The sequence below is a fragment of the Phodopus roborovskii genome, unplaced genomic scaffold (assembly GCF_943737965.1).
Source record: "Phodopus roborovskii unplaced genomic scaffold, PHOROB, whole genome shotgun sequence".
Lineage (NCBI taxonomy): Eukaryota > Metazoa > Chordata > Mammalia > Rodentia > Cricetidae > Phodopus > Phodopus roborovskii.
The window spans coordinates 6,551,207-6,577,205 of NW_026126482.1; the positions used below are offsets into that span (position 1 = coordinate 6,551,207).

The 25,999-nt window shown below is 52.1% G+C and overlaps 1 protein-coding gene across 1 annotated transcript in view; it reads right to left on the reverse strand.

The window, feature by feature from the left end:
- The window catches only part of Tgfbi (transforming growth factor beta induced), a 31,964-nt gene extending 9,176 nt beyond the window's left edge, over window positions 1–22,788 (reverse strand). The window contains exons 1-10 of the mRNA XM_051194168.1: window positions 22,624–22,788; window positions 17,934–18,032; window positions 8,749–8,813; window positions 7,292–7,452; window positions 6,859–7,023; window positions 6,491–6,637; window positions 4,824–4,965; window positions 2,073–2,285; window positions 1,235–1,372; window positions 562–707 (exon numbers count right to left, since the gene is read on the reverse strand). Of these exons, the coding sequence (XP_051050125.1) occupies window positions 562–707; window positions 1,235–1,372; window positions 2,073–2,285; window positions 4,824–4,965; window positions 6,491–6,637; window positions 6,859–7,023; window positions 7,292–7,452; window positions 8,749–8,813; window positions 17,934–18,032; window positions 22,624–22,757 (1,410 nt within the window). The 5' untranslated portion in view covers window positions 22,758–22,788. The remainder of the gene's footprint in view (window positions 1–561; window positions 708–1,234; window positions 1,373–2,072; window positions 2,286–4,823; window positions 4,966–6,490; window positions 6,638–6,858; window positions 7,024–7,291; window positions 7,453–8,748; window positions 8,814–17,933; window positions 18,033–22,623) is intronic.
- Window positions 22,789–25,999: the final 3,211 nt, after the last annotated feature.

Sequence of the window (25,999 nt, forward strand, 5' to 3'; positions counted from 1 at the left end):
TTCCTCAAGGCACGGTGGCCACAGGGGTCCTGATAAAATTACACAGGGGCTGCACGGCAATGTGAGTCCCACAAGGGGCCCATCAACAAAAATCAAATGGACAGGCTGGAGGTGGTTGACTGGCTGATTTAGCCGGTGATGATCTCAAGGCTGGTCATTGGGCACCTTTGGCCAAATGGTCCTGTTTGGTTCCAGGCCAGGAGCAATCTGTGCTGTCCTTTCTATTTGATGTGGGAGTGTCTCGGATCAAAGAGAGCTGAGTTTCGTGGAGCTTCTCTTCATACAAGCCTGGGAGGGCCCCATGTCTTCTCCCTCCTCCCCCTCGTCCATCCTGCTGAGTGCCAGGGCAACCCCAGTGCTCAGCAGTCCAGTTAGGGCTGAGACTTACTCTTCAAGCCCGCAGGAAAGGGAGTATCATCTAGCATGCACTTTCCAGAAACTGCTTCCCCTTTATTAGAAGCCAGTTCTTACATAAGTTCCTGGCTATTGAGGACTTAGGAAAAAAAACTGTTTTTAGAGCTGAAGCCAACAAAGGGGTGCGAATTAGGACCAAGGACTTACATTTCGATAAACAAAAACTCTTAGTTTTTTGCCACCCAATGTATCCAGTGTCTGCCCATGGTACAAATACTTGGAAGCCAGCTGTTCTTTGACCATGTGGTTCAGAAGCAAAGTCTTCATCTGGGCATCGATGGGAGGGGCACCATCTGCAAACAAAGGGGTGGACAGATCCAGAGAGTCAGGCTCCTGAGATGAATGGATGCTGAGATACATACAGTAGAAAGCCCATCCTCCCTTGGCTTGGAAATGGAGACGGAAAGCAAGGGTGGCCAAAATTCCTTAACACTTGACATCTATTTTAGAAAAACAATAGGAGTAGATATTGAGAGTGATTGTACTTTTGCCCTCAGTGGGAGGAGAGCGCTATTCCCATAAAGGCAGCTCAGCTGACCTCTGCCCGTATACACTAGCGTTGACCCCGCAAACAAAAAGCTGAAGCCTGCTCCGCTATCCTTGCAGATGCAAAATATTGAGCTCTGAGGGAAAGAGTCCTCGTGCATTCTTGGCTGTTTCAGATAAACAATGGGTAGTCCAAAGTTTCTGATGGAGTCACATCTGCTTTGGACTATGGTGGGTGGAAGGTTCCAAGGCCATTGTAAATCAGGGTAGAGCTGTAGGGATGGGGCAGCTGTCCCAGAGACAGCAGAACAGCAGAATGTGTTCCCAGTGTTACCTTTGAACACAGAATTCAGAGGGGCCAGAAAGGTCAAGTGTTCTTTTCCAGAGAGATGCGTGCTGAGGCCAGCTTGTCTGAGGAGGTCAATGGCTGTGGAGACGTCCGATTCTGCCGCCAGCTCAAGAAGTGTCTTGGCTACAAGAGGGAGAGATGGCGTTCAGAAGGGAACAGGGCCATGTGCATATGGCATGGTCCACCCTAGATGGGACGGATATTAGCAGGAACCGCATCTTGTGAGTGAGTCACCAGCCCTCTGAACGCAATGGGACCCAGCGTGCTTGTGTCATCAGAAAAACCTAGGTTTCAGGGAGCTTTGGCAGCAGGCAGAATTGTCCCAGGCTCCAGGGCGGCTTGCCCAGGGCCTGTTTGGTGGTGGGAAGGACACTGCATGTCCTGTTTGGCTGTTCCTGAAGGTATTCCCATAGGAAAAGACTGCTCGCCTTTCTGAATGGAAACCAAAATCCATGCAATCCTCCTCCCTGGGCCGGTGGCCTTGGGTTCTCTAAGGAGAGAAAATGCTATGACGTCAGCAAATGGCCTTTTGGACCCAACTACAGGATGCAGACCAGAAAGGGCTCTGAGATGGTGTTTTATCCCTTCCTTGGATGCCCTAACATGTTCCTGGTTGTCCCCGGGAAAGTGCCTCGTCCTCTGCACCTGAAGCTCAAGACTTCACATTTCCCATAGACCCGAGGTTCACAGTAGGTACAGGGCTGTGCACTATGCCAAGGGCAGGAAATTACCCAAAAGATTGCTGAATACCCCTGGCCCTGTCACCTGGGGTGTCAAAAGAGGAGGACGCTGGGCAGGACCAAAGCCCCTGAGGCCCACCTACCTGAATCTGGGATGAGCAGCTCATCAATGAAGTGGATGACGCCGTTGGTGGCCAGGATGTCTTTGTTGGAGATGACAGCCTTCCCGTTGATGGTGAGCATGTCCCCACTGCAGCCCACCTCCAGTGTGGTGCCCTCCAGGGTCTCCATGGACAGTCCAGCGACAATGGCCTCGGCACACATGGCTGACTTCAGGATGTGGTTGTTCAGCAGGTCTGTGGCAGAACAGGACACGGGTCTAGAGCCTGCTGTGGCCTGTCTGAATAGGCCAGCTCCCAGCCTACCTGTGACTGAAAACTTTGCTGGAGTACCACAGGGCCCACGTTCCCATGTCTTGCCTATTGCTGTCTAAAACCACTGGGACGCTATAGCCAGACTGCCTGGGTTTGAATCCCCTGGCTGTTAATTAACTAACTGTGGGATCACAAGCCAGCCTCTTGGCCTCCATGAGCCTCATCTTCCTTATGAGTAAGCAGATGAGATTAGCATTGCATCCTAGACCTAAAGTGCAACAAAGAAACACCAGCCATTAGCTTATGAGCACTGGGCATCAAGGTAAAGTCTCCTACTGTGCCAGGGAGATGGGGAAACCTCCAACAGACTCACCATGGCTCTTTTAGGTCTTAGCTCTTTATAAGACATAGAATGAGGCAGGACCTGATGAAAACTACCCCAAGAATAGCTGGGAATTATTTGTGTGTCTTGTTTTCTGGACTATGTTCATCTTACCCCAAGGTCTCCTAGAGGCCAGGAACTGGCTTAGGGATGGATGTCTGCACCTGTTGCTCACTCATGTCTAGGCACTATGTTGGAGGCACGTGTTGGGGCAGTCAAAAGGTGGAGGCTCCACCCCCACGCCTCTAACAGGCTGTCTGTCAGTCACTCATGACCTCTGTGCAGAGGAAGCAGCCAGGACAAGTCAAAGACATGTCCCCAACCACCCCCCCACACACACACTCTCCAGTGTCACCAAGGTCCTTTGTCTCAGCTTCACCACAGGCCTGAGTGGCGAGTGAGTTTCGGTTTATCCTTGAGTGTGAGAACCAAAACTGCCCTGTCACAGTGAGGAGGAAGCTCTCTCTGCAGCCGAGAGAGACGCAAGGATGCTGGAAACATTCTGAGAGCCAGTACTGACCCGGCTCGGTCAGCAGAGAAGGGACATGACTGGGTCTGGCCAAGCGTGGTGATATGCTTATAATCCCATCATTCAGAAGTGATACTGCCTTGACCTTGAGGCTAGCCTCAGCTACACTGTCTTCAAACGACAAGAAGACCCCATAGGAATGAGGCCTTCGAGGGTCCTGGGGTGAAGTAGGGGCCACTCAGGGGTGAGAAGGGCAGAACCAGAAGTCAGGCTTCAAATGAGATATGCCTGCACAGGGCTGCTTGCTGCCTTTCTGCCAACCACATAGAGACAAAACAAGGCACTGTGGATGTAGACCCCAGCCCTCTGCCTTCAAGTCTGTAGCTACAGTAGTAGTCATAGCAGCAGAGGGCAGGCCCTTGACGAGCAAATTTGTTATTGCACAGAAGAAACAGATAAACAAAGGGCCTCTACCTGGGGTCTATAATGAGTTCTAATATCAATGAATGTGAAAATGCTCTGCACAAAAGATCTTTTAGTGCATGTTACAGTTTAGATGCTGAATGCCTGTATGTTAAAGGTTTGTCCCCCAGGGTGGTGCTATTGGGAGGTGGTGACAACTTTAAAAGGTAGGGCTAGTGTGAGGGCTTTAGGCCACTTGGGACACAACCCCAAAGCCATGGGGTCAGGTGGCCATGAAAAAACACGTCTAAGACGGTGAGCGAGCCAAAGGAAAACTTCGCTCTTTGTAATCTGCTTATTTCAGGCATACGTGTGGAGACGCAGCCACACCTCTCCCAGGACGTCTCCTGGCCCTTGAGGCTATGGATCCCAACTCTGCCCTCCCTCACTGCACTCGCCAGACCACATCTCAGCATCCCGTTTGGAAGCCCACTGCCTACCAGGTTTTAACTTCCTTGCAGGCACACTTTAGACTGTATTCACTGTGGAAGCCCAGCTCTCAGCCCAGAACAGACATTTTAAAGGACACCACTCATCTAGGCATAGCTCCTCTGTGCTCTGCAGTGTCCCTGTCCTCCAGCACCTGGCCTGTCCTCCAGCACCTGGCCAGGCATCTTACACGGTACACTGCAAAGGCTGGTTTAAATGAAGTCATGACTAGTGACGTTTAGAGGGAGGAATGTGCACTTTAAAAGGTTCACTGGCAGCCTAGTGTGAGTGATCCCCCGAGGTCTGAGAATTAAAGGGGGCCAGGTAGGGTTAGAGTGGGACCGCCCCTCATCTACCTTCCATGCCTAACTTAGGAGCACAAAGATGGAGCCAGTGGCGACAGAAATAACTGACCACTGCTGATTCTTAACTATGATATTTGGTTACCCATGAAGCCATTCACCAGACATAGGAAGACATAAAAGGTCACCAGGATGATTCCAGTTGAAGGATGCCACCACCCCCGATTCCTCTGAGCTGTTTAAGCATCACACATCTACCTGACAGTTTGGGCCACTCCAGTTTTGTTCCCTTTATTTAGCCAGGGTCAGCTAGGGACTCCCAGAACTAGCTCTGCTTGGCTTCCACAGAGACATGGCCACTGGGAAGAACAGAAGCCAGGGTTGCAGCAGACGTCCTGAAACTTGTGGCATCAGCGTAGGCCAGGGCTCCCGTGGGCTGCCCCAAGGAAGCAGCCACATGAGCCGAGGGTGCTCACCTCTCAGAGCCTCTGGGTCACCCAGGATGCGGTTCAGGGTCTCAGCAGGGATCTTCTCAAAGGCCTCATTGGTTGGGGCTAAGAATGTGAACTGGCCTTCACCTTCCAGCAGGGTATTCAGCCCTGATGCAGCCACAGCGGCCTGTGTGGGAAAGGAGCAGAAGTGTTCCCTGGGCTCACCTGGCAAGATGCACACTCCCTGGCGACGCCTCCCCCAGGGACTCTGGGCACTTAGAGAAGTCCCAAGCGAGAGAAGCCTGCCTGAAGTTCCGTCTTAGCACGGACTCCACAGGCCTGGAGCCTGTGGCTCCAGCCACTTCACTCCACGCCAACTTTACCCAGTAGTTCCCGTCGACTCTCTCCCTTTCTCCGTGTCTTGGACTTCTATTCCTTCAAACCCTGACCAAAATGCCATTCCTTTGGCTCAGGTCCCCAGACGAAAGTGAGCCTGACAGCCATGCCTCCCAGCTGCAATCCCACAATTAATTGTGATCCCTTAAGAGTGATTATGGAGTGTAATGATCACATAACTCAGGGTTACACAGCATCTAGAACAATCGGCTAACAGCCAGAGCTGCTTGTCACTGCTCCTCTATAGAGAGCCTCCCCCAGCCTGTAAGGCCTGCCTGCAGGATCTTCTGCCTACAGGCTTCTCTAGAGCACCAGGGTTCTCTAGAGCACCAAGCAGTGCTTCTTACCTTTCAGGCCTCTCTACTCAAAGCATTTCTCCCAAAGAAGCCTTTCCTGGCCGTCCATCCCTCCTGGGCTACCCTGCCCGCCATCATCCCCTTGCTGACTCTCCCCAAGCTCACCACACTGCCCTTCCTTGCTCATGTCTCATTTGTCTCCTTAGAAAGAATCATAGCCACTTGGCTCACTCTGCCCCTGGCACCTATACCTGGGGAGTTCCGGGCCTAAGATGGCACACATTTAATCCTAGCACTCATGTGGCAGAGGCAGTTGGATATCTGTAAGTTCAAAGCCAACTTGGTCTACAGAGCTAGTTCTAGGGCAGCTAGGGCTGTTACACAGAGAAACCCTGACATGAAAAACCAAAGAAAAAAATAAGTATGTGCTAGAAGGAAAAATGGGTATCAGGGAGGGCTCAGGGGGGAAAAGAAAGAGGATTTTTTTTTTCTGTGAATCCCAGTAGTAAGGGGAAGCTACTCAGTAGGACTCTGTGCTGGTAATGAAAGCAAAAGCGTGTGCTGCCAACTTTGGGGTAACATTCCCTTGAAGACCCAGAAGGAGGGCGGGGAGAAGCCCTCAGAGAGCCCTGCACCCCCTCCCTGCCAGCCAAGAGCTCTCCCCAAACATGGAGGCTCCTCTGTGCTCACGCTGGTGTTTGTCTCTGTGTTGGAGATCTCCAGGGAGGGGCTTCCCCACTCCCACTTATGTGCTCTGTGGTTAGGAAGTTCTCCTTGAATCTGGCAAAACCCCTGACATGGCAGCCTGCACTCATTTCCTCCTGTGTGGCTAGGGCCAACGGGAAACGCTTGCCTTTCCAGTGGTTAGATGTAGGCCTTCGGCCCGAGCAGTCAGGAGCCAGCTCGGGAGTCAGGACTGAAGTCCCGAGTCTGCGAGGTCTGCAGAAGACAATCCCGGCAGACCCCTTTGGGGAGGCCAGTTGTCCCCAGCATGGGCCCCTACTCAAAGCAGTCCCTTACCCGAAGGGTCTCAAAGGTGTCTTCAATCTCAATGATCTGCTGAATATTGTTGGAAATGGTGGAAATGACCTTATCAATGAGGTGCACCACGCCGTTGGTCGCGTGGTGATCCGCTTTCAGCAGCCGGGCACAGTTAACTGTTACAATCTGCCCAGAGAAGAAGTAAGGGTGAGCAACACCAGGAAGGGCAAACAGTGGGTCCACAGCTAGGAGAGACCTGAAGCGGGAGGATCTGTAGAGAAGACCTACGAGGCGAGGGCTTGCCTACAGCTTATCAATCCCAGGGCAGAAGGAAACACCCCCCACACAGGCCAGGGTGGGTTTGCTATGGACAGAGGACAGTTCTGGGTAACTGGGGATGCCCCTACCCCGTTGGGATAATGATGGATCTGGATGTTGGAGTTCTGGTACATGGAGGTGAGGGCCATGCCGTGCTTCAGCTCGTCGGTCAGGACCCGACGGTCCACCATGTGGTAGCGGAGGGCGTTGAGTAGCTCGATGTTGACATTGCTTACCAGGGAGTCCAGCACTTCCTAGAAGGAAAGAAAGGGTATGACAGTTAGGAGGCAGCAGCCCTCTATTTAAGGGATTGGTCCCTCTCCAAGTGGACTAGACCCCTCTTCTGCCAAGGGCCCCTCCTTTAGTGAGCATCAGAGGGAGAATGGGGAGGCACCCAGGGAGCCTGCTTCAACTTTCCCTTAGGGAAAGGATGTCCGATGCAGCAGGATTCTCTGCTGTGTGCCCAGGTCTCAGGGGAAAGGCAGTTCCAGGACGCGTGCCCTGGCCAGGAGGCTCCCTCACCGCAGGCAGGGAAGCCCAGGCCTCATTGCTAGGGGCGAAGATGGTGAAGCTGCCTGGTCCCTCCATCTCAGGCCTCAGCTTTTCCGTGCGGTCCGTGTACAGCTGCGTGGTGGTCGATCCGACAACTCCCAGGGTCTCATAAAGGTTAGAGAGCGGAAGAGCTGCAGAGGCAGAGGCCAGAGAGACGGGTGTGAGTCCATCCTAGACACACACACTCCCTTGCTTTGTCAGAAATGACAGTGGTCAGGGAGAAGGGAGGGGGCAGCGGTGGGAAATCCCAGACTTCTGCTGATGGAGGTGCTTAAAACGCATGCGCCCCCCCACCCCCCGCCAGAACCGGTCAGCAAGCCAGACGCCTCTGTGTGGACAGGCCTATTGCGTAGTTTCTAATGGTTTTTAGCTCAGCAAAGCAAAGCTTCTGCTCTGCTCCTATGCGTTTAGGTAAAGCAGGTACAAACAGGTGGGAAAGTCTCAACAGGTCTCACAGATCTCCCTAGCCATTGCCCTAAGAGCTTTGCTAGAGTGACAGGACTGTTAATCTTCCTGGTCTCTGGTGTGTTTTTCAGGAACTGTCTGCAGTTGAGAAGGGCCCTCTTAGAGACAACTGGAATGTCTATTTATTCACTTTCTAAGACAGACTCACTCTGTAGCCCCAGGCTGGCCTTCAGCTCATGGCGATCCTCCTGCCTCAGCTTCCTGAGAGCTGGGATAACAGATGTGCTCATATTTAAACAATCTGATATTATCGCCCCGGAGTTAAGTCCCCCCTGTAGGCCAACACCCTTATCCCATTTTATTCCCTCAACTGCCCTTCTCAGTTGGGTCAGTAATGCCATGATCTGGCCACACTAACTGTATCATCATGATCTTGACACTAAATTAAATTGCTTTCTCTTTTAAATTTCTGTCCATATCTTAATCTTAAAACTACCTGGAATTCCGAAGCTAAAACAAAATACAAACCTACATAATTGCTGTGTGGTTACTAAATGTTCTGATGAAATTCACAGGTGTTGAGCCATCTTTGGCCCAGTATGGCATTTGTGGGACCCTTTGCTGCCTATGGTAAGCCCGTCCATCGAGTCTACTGCTCCAGAGGCCAGAGACCCCATTATCCTGTCTGATGCCCAGCAAGGCTGGTGGGCACCTGATGGGCCTTGTTGGATGCCCTAAGAACCACGGTCAGTCACTGACGGCAAGGCCAGAACCTGCAGCTACAGAGAAGAGGCTGAGCAGAGTGGAGTGGGTTTTGCTCCGCCTGCGTGATGGGGGTCAGGAGTAGAGCAGGAGTAGTTTCCATCCCCATCCTCAGCACCCCATGACCCAGTGAATGAGCACATGGAAGAGACAACCCAACCTTATGCCCCCCACCCCGCTGTGACCCTGCTGTCTTCTGCAGGGTAATTCTTCTTGCCCTTCGGTCCCATCCACCCTCGGGCAGGCCCTGGCTCACTCACCTGCTGGACAGCCTTTCTCTCCTGGGACCTTTTCATACCCAGGGCAGCACTCATAGCTGATGACTCTGAAAGAGAGACACAGGAGTATGTTCCTCAGAGCATCCTCTTTTTCCCAGATGCCTCTGGGCAGAAATGCCACAGGGTCGAGGGAAGACAGGCTCAGCATCCTCCCTCTTAGGACAGCATGCGTCCTCTTACAGGATTGTACTCATCAGCGGCCTTTGCCTTGTAAAATGTTTCTGATTGTTGCCAACACCAGCAGCCAACCAACTGGGAAACCACGTGAAGGTGACACACTCAATAAATAGCCCAACAGAAACATAACTCAACCAGCAAATGACCTCCAACAGCCACACAACGAAACCGGGTGGAAGGTGTTCAGGGGAGGAGTTGGGAGGACTAGAGAGTCCTGTGTCTGTTCTAGCTCTGAACCTACCTCACCCCCATGGACCCACCTCTTCTCTGGGTCTCCACTTAAATTGTATGGGGGTGGAGGGGCTCTGGTTACTGTATCTCTCCTGCTATTCAATTTATAGGCGTTCTCCCGGATTTCACAAATCAGATTTCAAATGAAAACAGAATGCCTCTTCATGAACATACCTGTTTTGCTAGTTATTTACATTAAAAAAAAACATTAAAAGCATGTTTATGGCTCCAAATCTAAGGTATGCTAATGACTACAAGTCACTCCCCACTCCCTGTCATCTTCAACCTTGCCGCTCCTCTGCGTTTGGTTGAACACAAGATGTGCAGGGCAACTTATAAAATCATTTGTTCAGAAAGCTAAAGATTGTCTTCTTGCCTTCCAAGGAGCCCATTGTGCGACGCTGGCTGCTGTCTGGACTTCACAAAACAGGCCTCAGCCACCCCGGTGCTCGATGGATGCCCCAGAGCTGAGAGAGTTTCATATAACATTGCAGCTGAAGCAACAGTCTGAAACCCTGTGCAGAAGCTGCCTGCAGGTGTGCAGCCCCCACTCCACCCCTCCCTGAGGCCTGAGCCCAGTGCAAACAATCCAGTTTCCCTGTTTCTTTCTTCTACAGGAGAGTTGCCAGGCCTCTGCTTTCAGGGATGACATCATCAGAAAAGAGGCAGGCAGGCAGGAAGAAATGCGGTTCTGAGGGGAGGGGGGTGTGCCGAGGGGGCTGCTGGCTCCTGAGAATTCGTTTGGAATCTGTTCAGGAAAGACTCAGTTAAATGAAGATGAAGCATGGTCATCGTCACCCAGGGGTGTTTCAGGTTCTCAGACAGCCAGGAAGCTACAGGTGTCACGTGGCTAGACATGGCTCCCCGCCCCGAGAAACAACACACTATGCTCATCTGTACCGTGCTCTGTCCACCCTCTTGCATGTTCTTCTGCAGCACATGTCCGGATGGTCCCTTCTTACCTTGAGTCAGAATCCCTGTACTTAAGAACTAAACGGACCGCTGGCACTGGAACCAGTATTTATCCCTAGCGCTCGAATGGGCTTTGGAGCCCATTCCCCATGGAAAGGTACTCTCTCAGACTAGATACATGGGGAGGACCTAGGTCCTGCCCCAAATGTTGTGACAGACTTTGATGATCCCACACGGGAGGTCTCACCCTCTCTGAAAAGTAGATGGGGAGATGGTGGGGGAATGAGAGGAACGGGAGGGAGAGGGAACTGGGATTGTGTAAGCAGTAAGGTTTTTCTGCCCGCCAATGGTCTTGTCCCGCAGCCGCACCAGCCCCAATTAACACACAGAGACTCTGTATTTGATACAATGCTATTGGCCCGGTACTAGTTTCTTATCGACTAGCTCAATCTTAAGTATTAACCCATTTCTGCTGATCTATGTATTGTAGTGAGATAATTACATTGTCTCCTTCTGTGGCACTGACCACGCCCATTGGGGGGTGGAGCCATGGGCGGAAGTGACCTGTGCAAGGAGGTCTGAGGAAGAACGGGGATCGCTCTCTTACGGATTGCTCTCTTGCTGGCGGGACTCAGACAGGAGAGCATCCGGTGGAACTTGCTGGTGTTCATCTGTCTAGGTTGTAAGTTATTTCTCCCTGAATAAACATCTATTCGGCCTATTTGTTTATCCTGATCCTTAATAAACCGCAATAGTATGTATTGGTATGTAAAATAAGATTGTTTTTAATTTAAATAAAAATTACTTTTAAAAAACAACTAAACAGACAGGGACACCATGGTTGACACTGACCAACCCCCAGTGCGATCATCTCTGCTGCTAAAGCACTTGCCAAGGCAGCGTGGTGTAGGAGAAGCCGTCCTGGATGAGGAGGCTGGCCTTAGGACCCCTCAGTGACTAGTAACCTTGGGGACCCTCTCTCTCTGTGGCCCACTTTCTGAGATAGAGTGGGCCATCATGAAAGCAGCTGCTCTATGATGCCTCAGCCTCAGTGTGATTGTTCCAGGCAGCTGAGGGGCTTCTGAGGGGCAAAGAAACACTCTCAAAGAAAAGCAGTAACTGTCAGCTTCTCCTGGCTAAATCCAGGGAGACCCCCAAGCCTTGAGCCTACAGTACGAGGACTCTGTCCCCCCAGTCCCCCAAGAATGAGTGAATGAATAAATAAATAGGCACAAAAATAGCACCAGGTTTCTATGGCTGGAGTTGGGGAGGTGGAATCAGATAAAGCCATCACCCCAACCTAGTCCCTTTCCCAACGTGCCAGCGTGGAATTCCATGGAGTTAGAGAAGCATTTGGGGAAAACTGTCTTATCCACTAAACTCTCTCTGGACCTCCTTTGCTAACATGGCGGTTTCATGTTCCGTGGCTCGGAGTGCCCAGCTACACTGCCCATAGACTGTGTTCCCCAAATGTTAGCTTCTGAGCTCTAGTTCCCACCCCCCACCAAACCAAAGACAGCTGAACAGCTTAGGCAGGATTTCAGTGAGGACAAAAGAAAATAAACTCCTCAAAGTGTATGTGTGAGTGCGTGCGCATGAGTGTAGGACAGGAATAGAGAATGGTGTGGGGAGAAGTGGGTGCTGGGGCTGCTGAGGAAGGGACGGACCCAAGCAGGATGGTCTCAGAAGGACAGGGTTAGAAAGCAAGCTGAGGATGGGCCAACGGGTCCTCAAGAGCCTAGACTCGGGGCGTCCTGAGCCTTTCTCAGGTTGCATCAAGGCTAGGCCTCGACCCCTGCTCTTGTCCATGTGCACATTTGGAGGGAGCAGACAGACTTGGTGCTGTCTCCAGTGTGGGGAGTGTGGAAGGCGAAGCCTTTGGGGTGGGCTCACTGTACCTGCCCTCCCAGGGGTTGGACAGTACCCTGCTTCACACAAGCATGGCCTCTCTACCTACCAGTCCTCATAGCAAAGGATTCAGTCTCCAAGACTGTGGGAAACCTCCAGCCAAGCTGTAACCAAGCACAGCCCTCTGTGAAGCCTTTCCAATCCTTCTGGGCATGCCAGCAGCCATTCCAGGTTATCTCCCTGGAGTATAGGTCATACTCTCATGTGAGGACATCATCCATATCTGCTGAGACAGTTCTACAGTTGGAAGATCCCAGGCTCCTAGCTCTCTAGACCATATGAGCCCTTTCCAGAACCAGCCGGCTCAGGCCTAAGGTAGCAGAGGACAGCTGGAGACTGCAGGCAAAGAAAGCAGCTTACTGGGACGATCTTGACCAGGCCTTTTTGAGCTGATGGTCTCCCTCCCTGGAGAATGAGCAGGCTTTGTAAGCCCAGAACTTAAATCTGGTACCACCTCTCTAGACCCAGCAGAAAAGGATGGAAACTACGGGTTCTTCTCCTGGCATGTCCCCAGTTCCCAGATGTCCCTTCACAGGAAGGACCAGGCTATTGGCCTCCGCATCTTGGCTCATCAGCTAGATTCTGATGGAAGGTCCAGGCTTTGGCTTGGCCACACAAAGTGTAGTGCATAAAACCCTCAGGTTGGATTAAGCACGCACTCTAGGGCGATTAGTTACTAACCACCTTGTTCCAGAGTCTTAGGATAGAAGGAAAATGGGGAAGAGTAGCTGATCCAAAGAAGGAATGTAAGACAATAATGTCAGCATGAGGCCAAGGTGTGGGGCCCCTTTCCCATGCCTGTCTCGTGTTTTCTCTTGGGTTGGATGGGGAGAAGCCTCATTGATTTCTCCCCAAACTTGCTTTCCACTAAGCTAATATAAACTTAACACACTCGCTCCCCCAAATGCACAGCATGGGTCTAGCTGCTGCTCTAGCTGCAAATGGCAGGAAACGGACTCCACTGGGGGAGAAGGTGAAGTATGGAAAGGAGACGGAGGGCGGAGCCCTGTGATAGGAGATGCTCATCCTGTCACTGCCCGAGATGACCCTCAGAGCAAACACATACTCACGGCATCTAGATATTGGCACACCCCAGGATCGCCAGCTGGGAGCGGCTTGTTTTCTGCATGCTGTTTCTTGGACAGAGGCTAAGCTGATTCTTGAAGTTTCCAGAAGAAAATCGGGGCTTTCCCTAACCGACTGTGCCCCGGCGAAGGACTCGGCCATAGAGGCTTTCAGAGCCCAGTGAGGCATAAGGTGACTTCAGAACATAGGCTTATGGCATTTTCCATGTGGATGGGAGTGCGTTTGGTTGCTATTGGATGCTGACTGTCCCCATGATCCCACACCCATTGTATGATGAGAAGTTTTGGTTCTCAGCCTCACAGCAGCCATCATAATGACCCCCGGACTTGAAGTCAGTCGCCGGGAGGTGACTAGTAACTCTGGCCCCAACCAAGGGTGTCTCTGACTCCAAGAGGATCTGTTTTTAGAACCCTGGCTATATATCTGGGGCTGTAAAAAGAGACTTAGGACAGTATACCCAGACCCTATCCTGCTCCCTTGGGTACCTGTGGCATTACTAACCTTAGCTGCCAGGCTGGATTCTCCCTGGGGATGGCACAAAGTGGCCAGGACACCCCCTTCTCAATGTATGACTCTTGGTAGGATCTGCAGGCTTCTGGAGCCCCAATATTCCCACCTACATATAGGCTCTTTTTAATTTTTTTTCCTTTTTAAAAATAATCCCATGCTACTTGGTCAGAGAATAACTATGGGAACTGAATTGGCAAACATATGAAATATTTCAATGTGGGGGTGTGTATTATAAGTACTCAGCATGGAGCTACTAAAACAAGCTGATAAAAAAAAAATAAAAAAAAAATGCCCTCACAGAAATGTCAAATGGAAGCTCAGTTATAATCTAACAAACAAGCTTCACCAAAAGTAAAGGCCTAAGCGAGACAGACTGTCGATCAAATCGCACTGTAATAGCTGTAAACATAGCAGCAAGGGATAGTATTAGTTTCTGATGGCTTGCTGTAACAAATTACCACAACCTCAGTGTTACAATTCTGAAGGTTAAGAGTCAGAAGTTGGCCTCACGGGATCTAAAATCAAAGGTCGCGTTTGTTCCCTTTAGAAGCTGTCAGGGTAATCCCATCCACACTCTTCTATAGATGGACACCCCCATCACCCTGCAGATTCTGGAGGCTGCTGGATTCCTCAGCCTGTGGTTGCATCACTCTAGCTGTGGGTCTCGGCACACCCCTTCTCTGGTTCCTCTGCCCCCTTTACAAGGACCCCTTTGATTCCAGACTCACCTTAGGGTGACACCCCAGTCATGTCCATGAAGTTCCTTTTTCCATGCAAAGGAAAGTATTTACAGGTCTCAGATTAGGAGGCAGGCATCTCTGGGGGATCATTGCCCCACACAGTACACAGGCTCATGAAAGTTCTCAACAGAACAAACTTCCACACCAGCTAAGCAGACTCCTAGCTTACAGAGTGGTCTAGACCTAGAATTTTTAGAAATCACCATGCCATGAGGTATTTGGGGTATGCTCAGTCTCTATAATCCCAGAGCTGGTTATGAATGGGGACAGGAAATCTGCATGGGCATCGTCAGGGGACAGTGCAGACTGCTTCTGACCACCTCTTTTCCCCTTGGGACCAAGATGAAGGGATGCATGGGAGGGAGGAAAATGAGGGCTCTGCCCGATGTCGTTGTGCCAGAATGACATCTACTAGAAGTAGACCTTTTAGCTGACAGGAAAGTGCCATCATGTCCCAGGTGGCTCTAGGAAATGTCTGGTTTCTGCTAACACCGAGGAACTAGGTTATGTGGCTGAAGGGCGGGGCAAGAGCAGCCGCTGGACAAATAGTAGCGCTCCGTCATCTTGGCTCTAGAAAATGGCTTCTGGCCTGTGAGCCATGCTGCCAGGGGAGCAAGAAGAAGACGGATTGCTACCGTTCCCACGGGCTGGCTTCCACGCTGGCCCTCGGTGCCAGCCATGGCTGTAACACCCAGGATTGTCACCTTCGACCTGTCTGTTGAGCAGACACCTGTGGGGAAGCAGCCAGGGTTCTCTCTCGAGTCTATGGCCGAGAGCCACCCATAAAAACGTCTATACTCCCTATCAAACCAGGGCCTGGAATCATAGAGTGGGCTACTGTCCGTCAGCCACAAGCCTCTCTGTCTGGCTAGCTCTGCGTCACTCTGGTGCTACAGCTCTGCTGGAAAGAAAGGCTGACCTGAATTGCTAAGCACTGGAATTCACCAACCAGGAGTGCTATGCTAACCGCTCTGTGCAGTGGACCAGCTTGCCGGAGCACGGTGCTTTCCCACACAGCGCTGGTCTCAGAGTCTCCTCTCCGTGGGCATGCAGACAGCGACTACTGGGAGACCCAGTGTGGCAGGGCCACCCCCACCCTCTGAAGGCAGGCACCGGGAGCCTCCAGCCTCGCAGGCCCCGTCAAGGGGCTCTGGGCTCCGGGCTCCATACTCACTAGGCCTGTTCCATGTCCCCGGTGACCTCACATGGCGAGATCTTTACCTCCCCCCATGCTTGGTGCTCACCATCTGTTTCCAAGACCAAAATTTCCTTCTGGCCTCAGGCCCCTTGAGGATCCACTCCCTGTCATCCCAGCGTATACTTCCAGGGCAGCCCCACCCCCACCGACATCTTATAAGAAAATGCCAGTGTCTGCACTGGCTTGCCAAGACAGTCCTCTGCTCCAACAGTCACACTTCTAGCCTGCCATTCACCTACTAAGCACACCCAGGGACCCAGCCCCCAGGGCGACATCAACTCCAGCCAGCACAGCTGCCCACCTAGCACTTAATTGTGGCCACATGATGGTCAGAAGAGAGCTCCCTTGGAGACAGCTCCTATGCACACCGGTGTCTTGTTCTCAAGGACAACAGAGATGAACCTCCATCTCTCCCTCTTCCCCTCTTTGTCCCCTGGGTCTCTTCCAAGTCAATTCCACCTCCCGAGGCCAAGGCCACACGTGATGCTCCATCTGGGACCGGAACTTTTTTTTTTTTTTTTTTTTATTGGCCCATGTTTTTCCTCTGCTCACTTCCTCTTTTTTGAGACTTCCTAAAGCAGCAGCCACATCCAGGAGTTGGATGAGAATATGTTTTCCTCTTAGCTTTGTGAGCCAGGTCAAAACCGGGATGGCTTTGGGCCTTGGCTGACTCCAAACATCGTTCTTCTACCCACAACCCCACACATCTTCCCCTTCCTGGAGAGGTACCCGCCCCACCCTACCCCCACCCCCCACCCTGCACTCATGGGGAGAGAGGGTTGTCCCACTACCTCACTGTGCTCTGGGAATCAAATCAGGTTAGAGGAGAGGACCCTATCAGGGACAATCTGCCAGGGCCCTCCTATGGCTTGTGCCTCCTCCTGGCACAGAGAGGGGAGACATGGACAGGAGTTAGCAAACCAATACCACCATATCCTGTGTCTGGGAACTCTCAAAGAAGGCCAGCAAGCTGCCCCGATTTCCACACCACAGGCCCATCTGACAGTGTGGTAAATGTCACCCTGTGGCCAGCATGCTACAGGTGCTGCAAAACCAGAGGCTCTGACAGGAAGGTCTGCCACTTGGCACCAGCACACTGGCCGTCTTCCGAGAAGCAGTTACATAGGATCTGACCTCACGTTTAATTAAGCAGTTAAAGTTTGAGAAGATCATGTATGTATCTATCAATACTGGCGGTACTGGGCTTTAAAACTTGGGTGTCCCACAAAGATGTTCCATGTAGAACTTGCATAATCTCTTTCTGTTATGAATGGCACGCATTTCTGCTGAGCATCCGTTCACTAGACATGGGAGGGGTCCGGCTCACAGTGCACAGAGCCTGGGCTGTCCACTGTGGGAGCCGCTGCCAGGGACAGTGCAGAGGCTCCCAGAGAGCTGCCGGTCTCATGCCTGCTCTGTTCTGTGAGACCAGGGTCAGCAACTGCCTAACAACCTGAGTTCACACACTGTGGTGTTCCGTTCTACAAGCACGTTAAGGGCACAGCATTTCCCTCCCCTCAGCTACAGACAGTTGCTTGAAGGCAAGAGCATAAGGAACACATTTTAAAAATCTCCCACACTGGGACAGCTTCAGGGAAACCTTCCTATTTTGCTGAAAAGAGGAAGGTTGGGCCCGCACAAGAGGCCCAGGAGCTTTTGTACGGCACAAGAGACAGCCAGCTCTGAAGTCTGTTGCTTGTCGGTGCCAAAGCCGATTAGGTTCCCAGAGTTCTGTGAGAGCATGCGTTCAGCTCCTTCCACCAGGCATCCAGGCAGTGAGGGCAAAGGCATATTCTGGGGTCTGTAGTTATGATGTGTCAGGTAATGTACCCTCCTCTTACGTATATTCTCAATTCAACCTTCCTTACAACACCAAGTCTTTCTGCTGTGTCCATTTTACACATGAGGCAACTGAAGGTACAAAGGATGAACCGTCCCCAAGTAAGCAGCGGAGCCAGGATCTGAGTTGAAGTCAGAGCCTGAGTCTTAATCTGCTACACTGCTTCCTGGTGTTTGGAGGCACACGCGCTAGGCACACTGAAGTGTTTACCTTGCCACTTCCTGAGCAAGGCTGACCTTTGGGGCAAGTTCACCAACGTCTTTTCATTCCCAGAGTCACATAGCTTCTCCTCTGAATAGTTGTATCATTTAGTGAAGAGTGAAAGAAACACACACACACACACACACACACACACACACACACACAGTGTGAACTCCTTGGTGCCTGAGCCCCCCCCCCACACACACACAGTGTGACCTCCTTGGTGCCTGAGCCCCCCCCCTCTCTCTCTCTCACACACACACACACACACAGTGTGACCTCCTTGGTGCCTGAGCCCCCCACACACACACACACAGTGTGGTCTCCTTGGCGGGTGGTGGTTTGGGCAGCTACAGATACTCACGTCGACTTGCCACAGATCTTCCTCTGGTACCACTGCTTGCAGTTGGTGAAGTATTTCTTGTTGGTGCCAATGACCTTCTGCACAGCACATACATTGGGGCTGAGAACAAGAGCAGCAGTGTTACTGAAATAGTCAGCAAGCCAGGCCACACGGAGGTCCATCCCATCATGCGGACCTCCTACGGCTAGCAGAGCTGTCTAGACAGAGGAGACATGGCCATTTTTGGTGGTTTGGGGTAAGCTTTGACATGGTCTATGTACGTCTTTCCTTTCCATAAAATCATCTCCTCGAATAAATTCCATGCCTGTCTTATACACTAAGCACCCTTCTCTGGCACAGGTAATTACAAAGTGTACATGGAAGCCTTAAGAAGTTTAGGTTACATGTTACAGATGAGAGAGTGAGCAAAATCCAAGCAATATTGCTGGGACGTGCCAGCCTCCCTCTCTCTGTACCTGCCCTGAGCACAGACTTGGCATCCCAGTGTGCGTCACAGGCTCTGTTGTCAAGAGGGATGGCTTCCAGCATTTCTCATCCAGTTCCATAAACAGACATGCTCTGCGTGTCTAGACCAGCTGCCTGGCTCCTAGGACAGCGCATGGGGAGTATCCACCCTGTAAAACAGGGGCATGGCCAGCTGTTGGGACTGACATGATTGCTCTTCCACTTAACTTCCCATAGCCCAGTGTTTAGAGCCACTGCCCACTCCCCCCAGGAAGCTCCTGGACAACACTCTCCTCTCCAGACCCTAAAATAGGGTGCTAGCTTTATTTTGTACTAGGAACCAAAAAGACCTGTGACGGATATGTCATGGATGTCCCCTCTCACCAACTACCATCAGAAAGAGAAGAGTTCCCGGCCTGGTTAGAGTCAGTGGGGAATAGGCATGCTGGAAATGGCTTAAAACAATTTTGTTTAAAAAGATCTTCAATAACTGGAAAAGCAGAAGCAAACTCTCTGGATTTCTGCTGAGAAGGCTTTTCCGGAGCCTTCTGGAGCCTTCAGCGTTCTGGAGAAGGCTATCTGAATGTAGTTTTGAATTGTTTTCGACGCCTGAGTAACCCTCAGAGTGTTTCTGGGAGCAGGTAATGGTGGGGCCTTCTTTGGAGCTTCTGAGGCAAGAGGGCGGCCATGTGTGGTCACATAGGTTAGCTCTTTCTGAGCAGGTGGCAGCCATCTGACTGAACTGTAAGTCGGAAAAGCAAAGAAAACAGACTGAGGGTGTTCACAAGACCTCCACGTCCCACAGCTTCAGGTGCATTCAGATGTGCGCAGTTTCTTCAATAGCAACCCTCAATGCCTTAAAAATGCAATGCGGAGGCAGGAGGATTGCTCTGAGTTCAAGGTGACCCTGGCCTACACAGTGAGTTTTAGAGCACTCTGATTCAACTAACCAATCAACTAAGTAACTAACTAACCAATCTACCAACCAGTCAATTAACTAACCAACTAACTGTGAGCTACAGAATCCTTTGATGAGTCCTGTGTTTTAGGGGGGACCTGTGGCCACCACCCCATCATTTGGACCGTGTCCACAGCTGGGTGATCGGGTAGTTATTCGTCCTGATCCTTTATTTCTTCTCCCTGTTTCTTGTCCACATGAAGAATGCATGTTTCTGTTGTCCTTCAATAGACAGCAGCACCTGAGAGGAGCAGGTGTGGCATTGGGGCATTGGCCAGGGTGAAAAGTCAAGCTTGGCAGGTGACCACAGGTAAAGGCCCCCTCCGCCCACTTTGGTTGGGTCTCACCAGGTGCTTAGAGACTCAGCAGCCAGTGGCACCCATGTTTCGTGGTTCTCAAATAACCCTGAAGAGCGCCCACAGGCCACATTAGAGATTCCGCAGCCAGTGGCACCCGTGTTTCGTGGTCCTCGAATAACCCTGGAGAGCGCCCACAGGCCACACTAGAGACTCCGCAGCCAGTGGCACCCGTGTTTCGTGGTCCTCGAATAACCCTGGAGGCCACACTCCAGCCCCAAACCTTCCTTACTGCTGCACAGCCCCGTTCTCCTGTCCAGCTGAGCAGGAAATAATTACTGTGGATGAATTCCCTGCAGCTCTCCATGGGCGGCCGGCCGGCAGCTCTTCAGTGAGTCTCCGTGGATTTGGCTCCAGCATTCTGTGATGGGAGCAGAAGCTGGGGGTGGGGATAAGCTGTGTCCACAGGAAATCTATACTGAAATGTAATCAGAATGAGCAGGACATTTCTGGGCTTCTGCCCTGAGACCCGCGGCCCTGCTGCTCCACTTCCAGCTAAAAACCAGGGGCTTCCAGAGCGTCCAGAGCTTCCATCCGGGTTCTCTTGATGCTGTTGAGAGGTGTGGCTGCACTTCCGTTTCTTTGGCCATAGTGTGCCCGCTCCAATAGTAACACAGACACAGCTGGGAGCTAACAGAGCAGCCAGGAATCCCTCCCTCCTACCAGCTTTCTGCCTTTGCATCCTAGCACAGGTTGGTTTCACCCTCTGTGAAATAGGAACTTGGCAGTGGCTCTCACTGTGCTGGGGACAGGGCCATGGGGAGGTGACTGTGTACTCTTGCTCAGTGGCTAGGTGCGGTGTCCTTCCCCTCCCTCGTGGGACACTCTCCACTTCCGTAAACTCCCCCCTTTCTAGCTCTCACTTTGAATAAGAGGCTGGAACTGGAACAAGGTTATCCATCCGCAGGGGGCCACACCCATGCATGCAAGGCCAGGCAGTCCCGTGGTTTTTTTAGGGACGGTTAGATCAGAGAAAAGGCAACTATGCCTGAAACCATTTGCCACGGCTCGTGTGCCGGGCATCCAGATTTCCCTTGGAGAGGGGGTGCTCGTGTAGTCGTCTCTATATTTATTTTGAGATAGGGTCTCCCTAAATTGCTCACCTCTTGCCCCAGGCTCAGGAGTAGCTGGCCTTAGAGGAATGCATCACCCTGCTCATCTCTCGACCTATCTCAGGTTACTACAGGGTTTCCAGCTCAGTGCAAGAAGCACGGGGAAGCATCAGAGAAGCTGGCCTAAATCTCACTCATTGTGCTTGGGCGGGGAGCACATGCCACGGGAGTGTGTGGAGGCCAGAAGACAGCGCTCCGGAGGCCTGCTCTCTTCTTCCATGTGGGTCATCCGGCTTGGCAGCAAGTGAGCCTCCTCACCCACTGGTCCACATCGGCCTGTAAAGCTCAGGTTCTCCTAACAATCAGTGTCCTGGACTCTGGAGGGAGGGAGGCCAGCCTCAGCGATAGATCTATGTGGTCTCTAAAGATCTTGTGCAGCTGGGGTATTGCTGCTCTGGGTAACAATGCTGCAGAGATCTTCTTAGTGGTTAGGAGGAAGGGACAGAACCCTCAAACCTGAATACAACATGTAAGAAAGGCATGGGGACCAAAGGTGACCAAGGCAGGGATGATAGCTCCAGTCATCATTGTTTGACTTTGAGACTTCAAGTCTGCATTTTTTTGGTTCTGCCCTCCCAACCTTCTATGCACTCGGCCTAAGTGGCAAGTGACCCCAGGACTTCTGCGTTGCCTCCCTCCTTTCTGGAGGATGTAAGGCTGTGGCATGGTCTGGCTGGGCTCTGCTGTGCAGAGGGGTCAGTCCTGCACCCAGCAGCTAGTTTTCTCCTAAGCCCTGAGACCTGGGAGGCTATAAGATATCCTCCCCTTAAAGTGGTGACCTCTCCCTAAAAGTGATAGCCTTTACCCGTGTTCAGAGTGTTCCGAGTGTTGGGGGCTTCTTACAAAGCCAGCCCTCCCTAGCCATATGGATTTTTTTTTTTTTTTAAATCTGAGTACAGATCTGTGCAGTCTCTTGGAGAGTTGGGCACAGCCTGGGGGGTGGGGCATCTGGACCTCTCCTTAAGTCATCCCCATCTTTCCACATAGTTCTCCCTTGTCTAAATGAGCTGATCAGTGCAGCTAGGGCGGGCAGTGCAGCAAAGCTGGCCTAGGTTCCAAGTGGCCATGGCCTGTCGTGTGTAGAAGCACGGCATGCTCTTGCCCAGGTGCATCTCCTGCAGCCCACACATCTGCAGGGGCATGGAGGAATCCCCGACACACTACTGACTGACATTTACAAAGCTGGCCGTGGCTGTAAGACACATCCCCACCCTGACTCCAGGGCACACAGCATGACAGACTCTATTTCCCAGTGTGCCTAGCATGTATGAAGCTTGGTGGGTTTTCCTGCTCTTCATTTACCAGGTGCCACCCTGGTCTTGTGGCCAGAAAGCACTGTGTTGGGGATGAGTGTTTGGGTGCAGAGCCATGCCAGGTGCATTGGAGCTGTGGGCACCTAGGGTCCTGCTACCTGGTGTGACCAGCCTCACACCTGGAATCACTGGACCTGGCTGGGCTTCCGCTCTGCAGTGGACACCTTCTCAGGGTGCCCGTGATTTTTTGCTGAGAGCTGCCAATGCCCCTTCTACTTAAAGAAGACTGAAAGTCCCCTAGGCTGTCTGGTGCACTTTGGTCTGAATCTGTAGTCGCCGGCCAGCGTCCCCAACCAATCCTTTTGCCACAAAGTTTTCCACTAGGTTCCCGCATCATCCCACAGTTCCTCCCTCCACGCAGGGCTAGTCTCTCTGTGCACTGACTGCTTTTCCCGAGGGCTTTGTGCCCTGCAACTCTGGCCGGACACGATGTTGTCCCCATAAGAGTGCACTGGCAGCTCAGCGACCTGTTCTTGCACCACCCACCACAGAACCGCTGGGGCTTACCCGTGTTGGCGACCCCGGAGCCGACTGTGCTGCAACACCAGCTGGTAGGGCGACTTGGCGGGGCCGGCTAGGGTAGCGGTGGGGCCCAGGGCCAGTGCCAAAGCCAGGGTAAGCAGCTGCACCAGGAGCGCCATGGAGCAGTAACGCCTGTGTGCGGACTCAGGATTGAAAGCAGGCGCAGGAGGCGCTGGCGAAGTGAGAGCCGCCGGGCAGCGCGCGCTGGGTTTAGTAGCGGGAGGGAGGGAGCGGCCGAGGGCGGGGAAGGGCGGCCGGCGCCTCCCAGACCAAGCCACTACTAAGTACCCGTGCGCCCTCCTGCATAGCCCAGCCTACTCACACACCCTCCTCCCACTTCGCACAAAGTGCCGGTCCAAAGGAAGGGGCCGTCACGTTTCTCTCTTTCTTTGGGTGTTCATGCCTGGAGCCCAAAGATACCTCCCTACCAGACTTCAGGAAGCTGGAGCTTCTGAGCCTGGGCAGTCCAGATGCACCAGGCATGCTGACACATTGCAGATGAGTAGCAAATCTCCCTGTTGACAGAAAATAGAAATGTGGGGGAGGGTGGGGCTCACACCTTGGCAATTAGAAATCTCTCACCTGGCTTCAGTAAAACTCTGTGAATGCCAGACAGATGCAGCAAAGAGAGGGATGAGCTAGGAACATGCCCTGAGGAGCTCAAAGTATGCAAGCAGTCACACAGCAAGGAGGTGAGTACTTACCCTAGCACCTATTAGTCACCAGCCCCTTACCTGGCTCCACTAGCCCCAGGCGTGAGCTCCCAGATGTGGAGAACATGGCACTAGCCAAGAAGATACATACCACGGAGAGATGCAGGTGGGTGGGGGCTTAGGAGTTTGGAGTAGGCACCTGGCTCAGGCCAAGTTTGATAGCATCTGCTTTTAGATCTCAAGGCGGAATGGCACTTAGCCAGGCAACATGAGGATGGATTGAGAGGACCCAAGCTATCCAGTTGACTGAAGCATGCTGGGTGCAGACAAGTGTAGGGCAGAGGGCTGGAGTACAGCAGGACCCAGACCCAAGCTAAGAATCCTGCCAGGGTTAGGGAGGCAAGCTAACGGTGTCATGAGCAGACTCTGAGAAGACCAGATAAAATAAGACAAGATGGGGGACAGGAGGGTGGGGCGAGCAGGAGGGGACCCCGTGGGAACTTGAGCTCCCGTAGTAAAGGTGGAGATGGAGGGAAACAGATATCTAGGAGGCAGTAGTCTCAGGGGAACATAGGAGCTACATGGGATGGATAACTTTGATTACCAACTGGCTTGGACTGACAAACGCCCAAGGGCATCAGTGATACTCAGCTCTGAGTATGTCTACAATGGTGTTTCCAAAGATTAGCCAAAAGAAAAAATCCCGGCTTGAATAGGGGCGGCATCATGCCGTGGGCTGCAATCCTGGGCTGAACCAAGAGGGGAAAGAGAAGACCAGAGGCGAGCAGGAGCGGTCCCCATGCTCCGCCTTGTGATCCATGGAGCAAGCGGCTTTGCCGCACCTTCCCAGCCACACTGGACAGCCTCACCTGGACTGTGTGTGAGCTATTTTAAACTGGCTCTTGTCAGGTCACAGCTGTGAGAAAAGTAACTGACACACTATGTACTGGGGGAACAAAGAAGTATCAAGGATGAGTAAGGTGTTTGAGATTTGGGCATCATGATGGCCGCTGCTGCTGTTTTTCATTTGAAGACCATGGAGACCCGTGTACTCTGCCAGGGAAAGATGAGTAGCTTGGGACCTGATGAGTTTGAGGTGCACGTGATTCATCTCAGTGGAATGTCCACAAACAGCCTGATCCAGGGCTCGAAGGAGGGATCAAAGATGGAGATGGCCCTGGAAGCCATTCTCCAGCAAGGGGCCATGGAGCAAAAGCTATTCAAGGATTTGCTGGAGGGAGGCACAAGCAGAGATAGCCCAGTAGTTGGAGATGCAGTGGGAGGAGGAAGGCTTTGATGGAGGGACTCCTAACAGAGGGAAATACTGCACACAAGCCGATCCACACAACCTCTGCTCTGCTAGAAATCAAGACACATCTCTGAATTAGACGTCCATGCTGGAGGACACCCATAGACTCAACTGCAGGCCTGATCCCAGAAAGCATCCCCCAGGCCGGGAAACTCGGCAGCGTTAACTTGGGACAAGAGTCCGGGAAGCATGCCTTCCACCTTCCAGTCCAGCACCCCTACCTCTGGCGAGATGGAGGGAGATGGAGGGGTCTGATCTGAGCAAGGCTAGTGACCTCAGCCATCCTCACTCCCCTGTCTATAAAACTAACACTGGATGACTCGAGTTTTTCCATGAGCTCAGTGAGGAGAGCACAGTAATGCTTCAGTTACTGTTTAGATATTTTTAAAAATTCCACCATGGGCTCCACATCACCCCTACCCATAAAAGGGGGTAATGTAAACAGACCCCCAATGGTAGTAGCTGCTGTGTGGCTGTGCGGGGAGATCCTCCAGCTAATGACCTAGAGCTGCCAGGGCAAAACACAGGCCTTTCATTTGAGACTTTTTTTCTTTCCACACTAGAAAATCTAAACACGAGAAAATGAGGCTTGTTTGGAACAATAATTACTAGACTTTTCCCAGGTGCTTTAGAAAAATGACCGCTTTTGTGTTTTGTGACATACACAAGATCACCAAAAGCTATTTGAAAGCGACCTTGGAACACTCGACAATCAGCCTCCGGTAGCACAAGACAAACCAGTGTCTCCAACACGCTTTCTGTTGCACAGGATGCCATGTCCGTGGACAAGAGGCAGGCCTAAGGCCAGCTCAGGTCTGTCTGTATTGCTCCTGTCCCCAAGTGCTTGGGCATCAAGGGAAATTGACCAACCTTTCCCAGAGGACCCTCAGCCTGCCCCATATACAACCCAGGAGGAATAGGAAGGCATGCTTTGCACGGGATTTCCAAGTGCATATGTGTCAGATCTGGGAAGCGCCGTCTCTTGTATCACACATTGTGCAGTGCCTTCTATTCATGTAAAGAACATAGGCAAGAAACAGTCCCCTTTACTACAGCTAAGGGGTGGCAATGGTGCCCTGTGGGGCGTGACTTTCCAGGGCTCCCACAGCCCCGCTGCTCCGGATGCAATAGCAGAAAGCAGCATCCACACCACTGGAGAATGTGCTGGAAATGCAGACTCCGAGGCTCTCTTCAGGCCTAAGAATCTGACCCCACATCTTGACACGGTCCCTCTGTGATGTTCCCTAGGAGCCCCTGCCTGTGGGGTCACATTAGTTGGGTGACCTTCAGGTGAGGATAGAGTATGGGTCAAATGATTGACCCAAAAGGAATACCCTGGAATATTTGCCCCAGAAAAACAACCGCAGAGGAAATCTCAGGTCATGCTGAGGTCACTCCC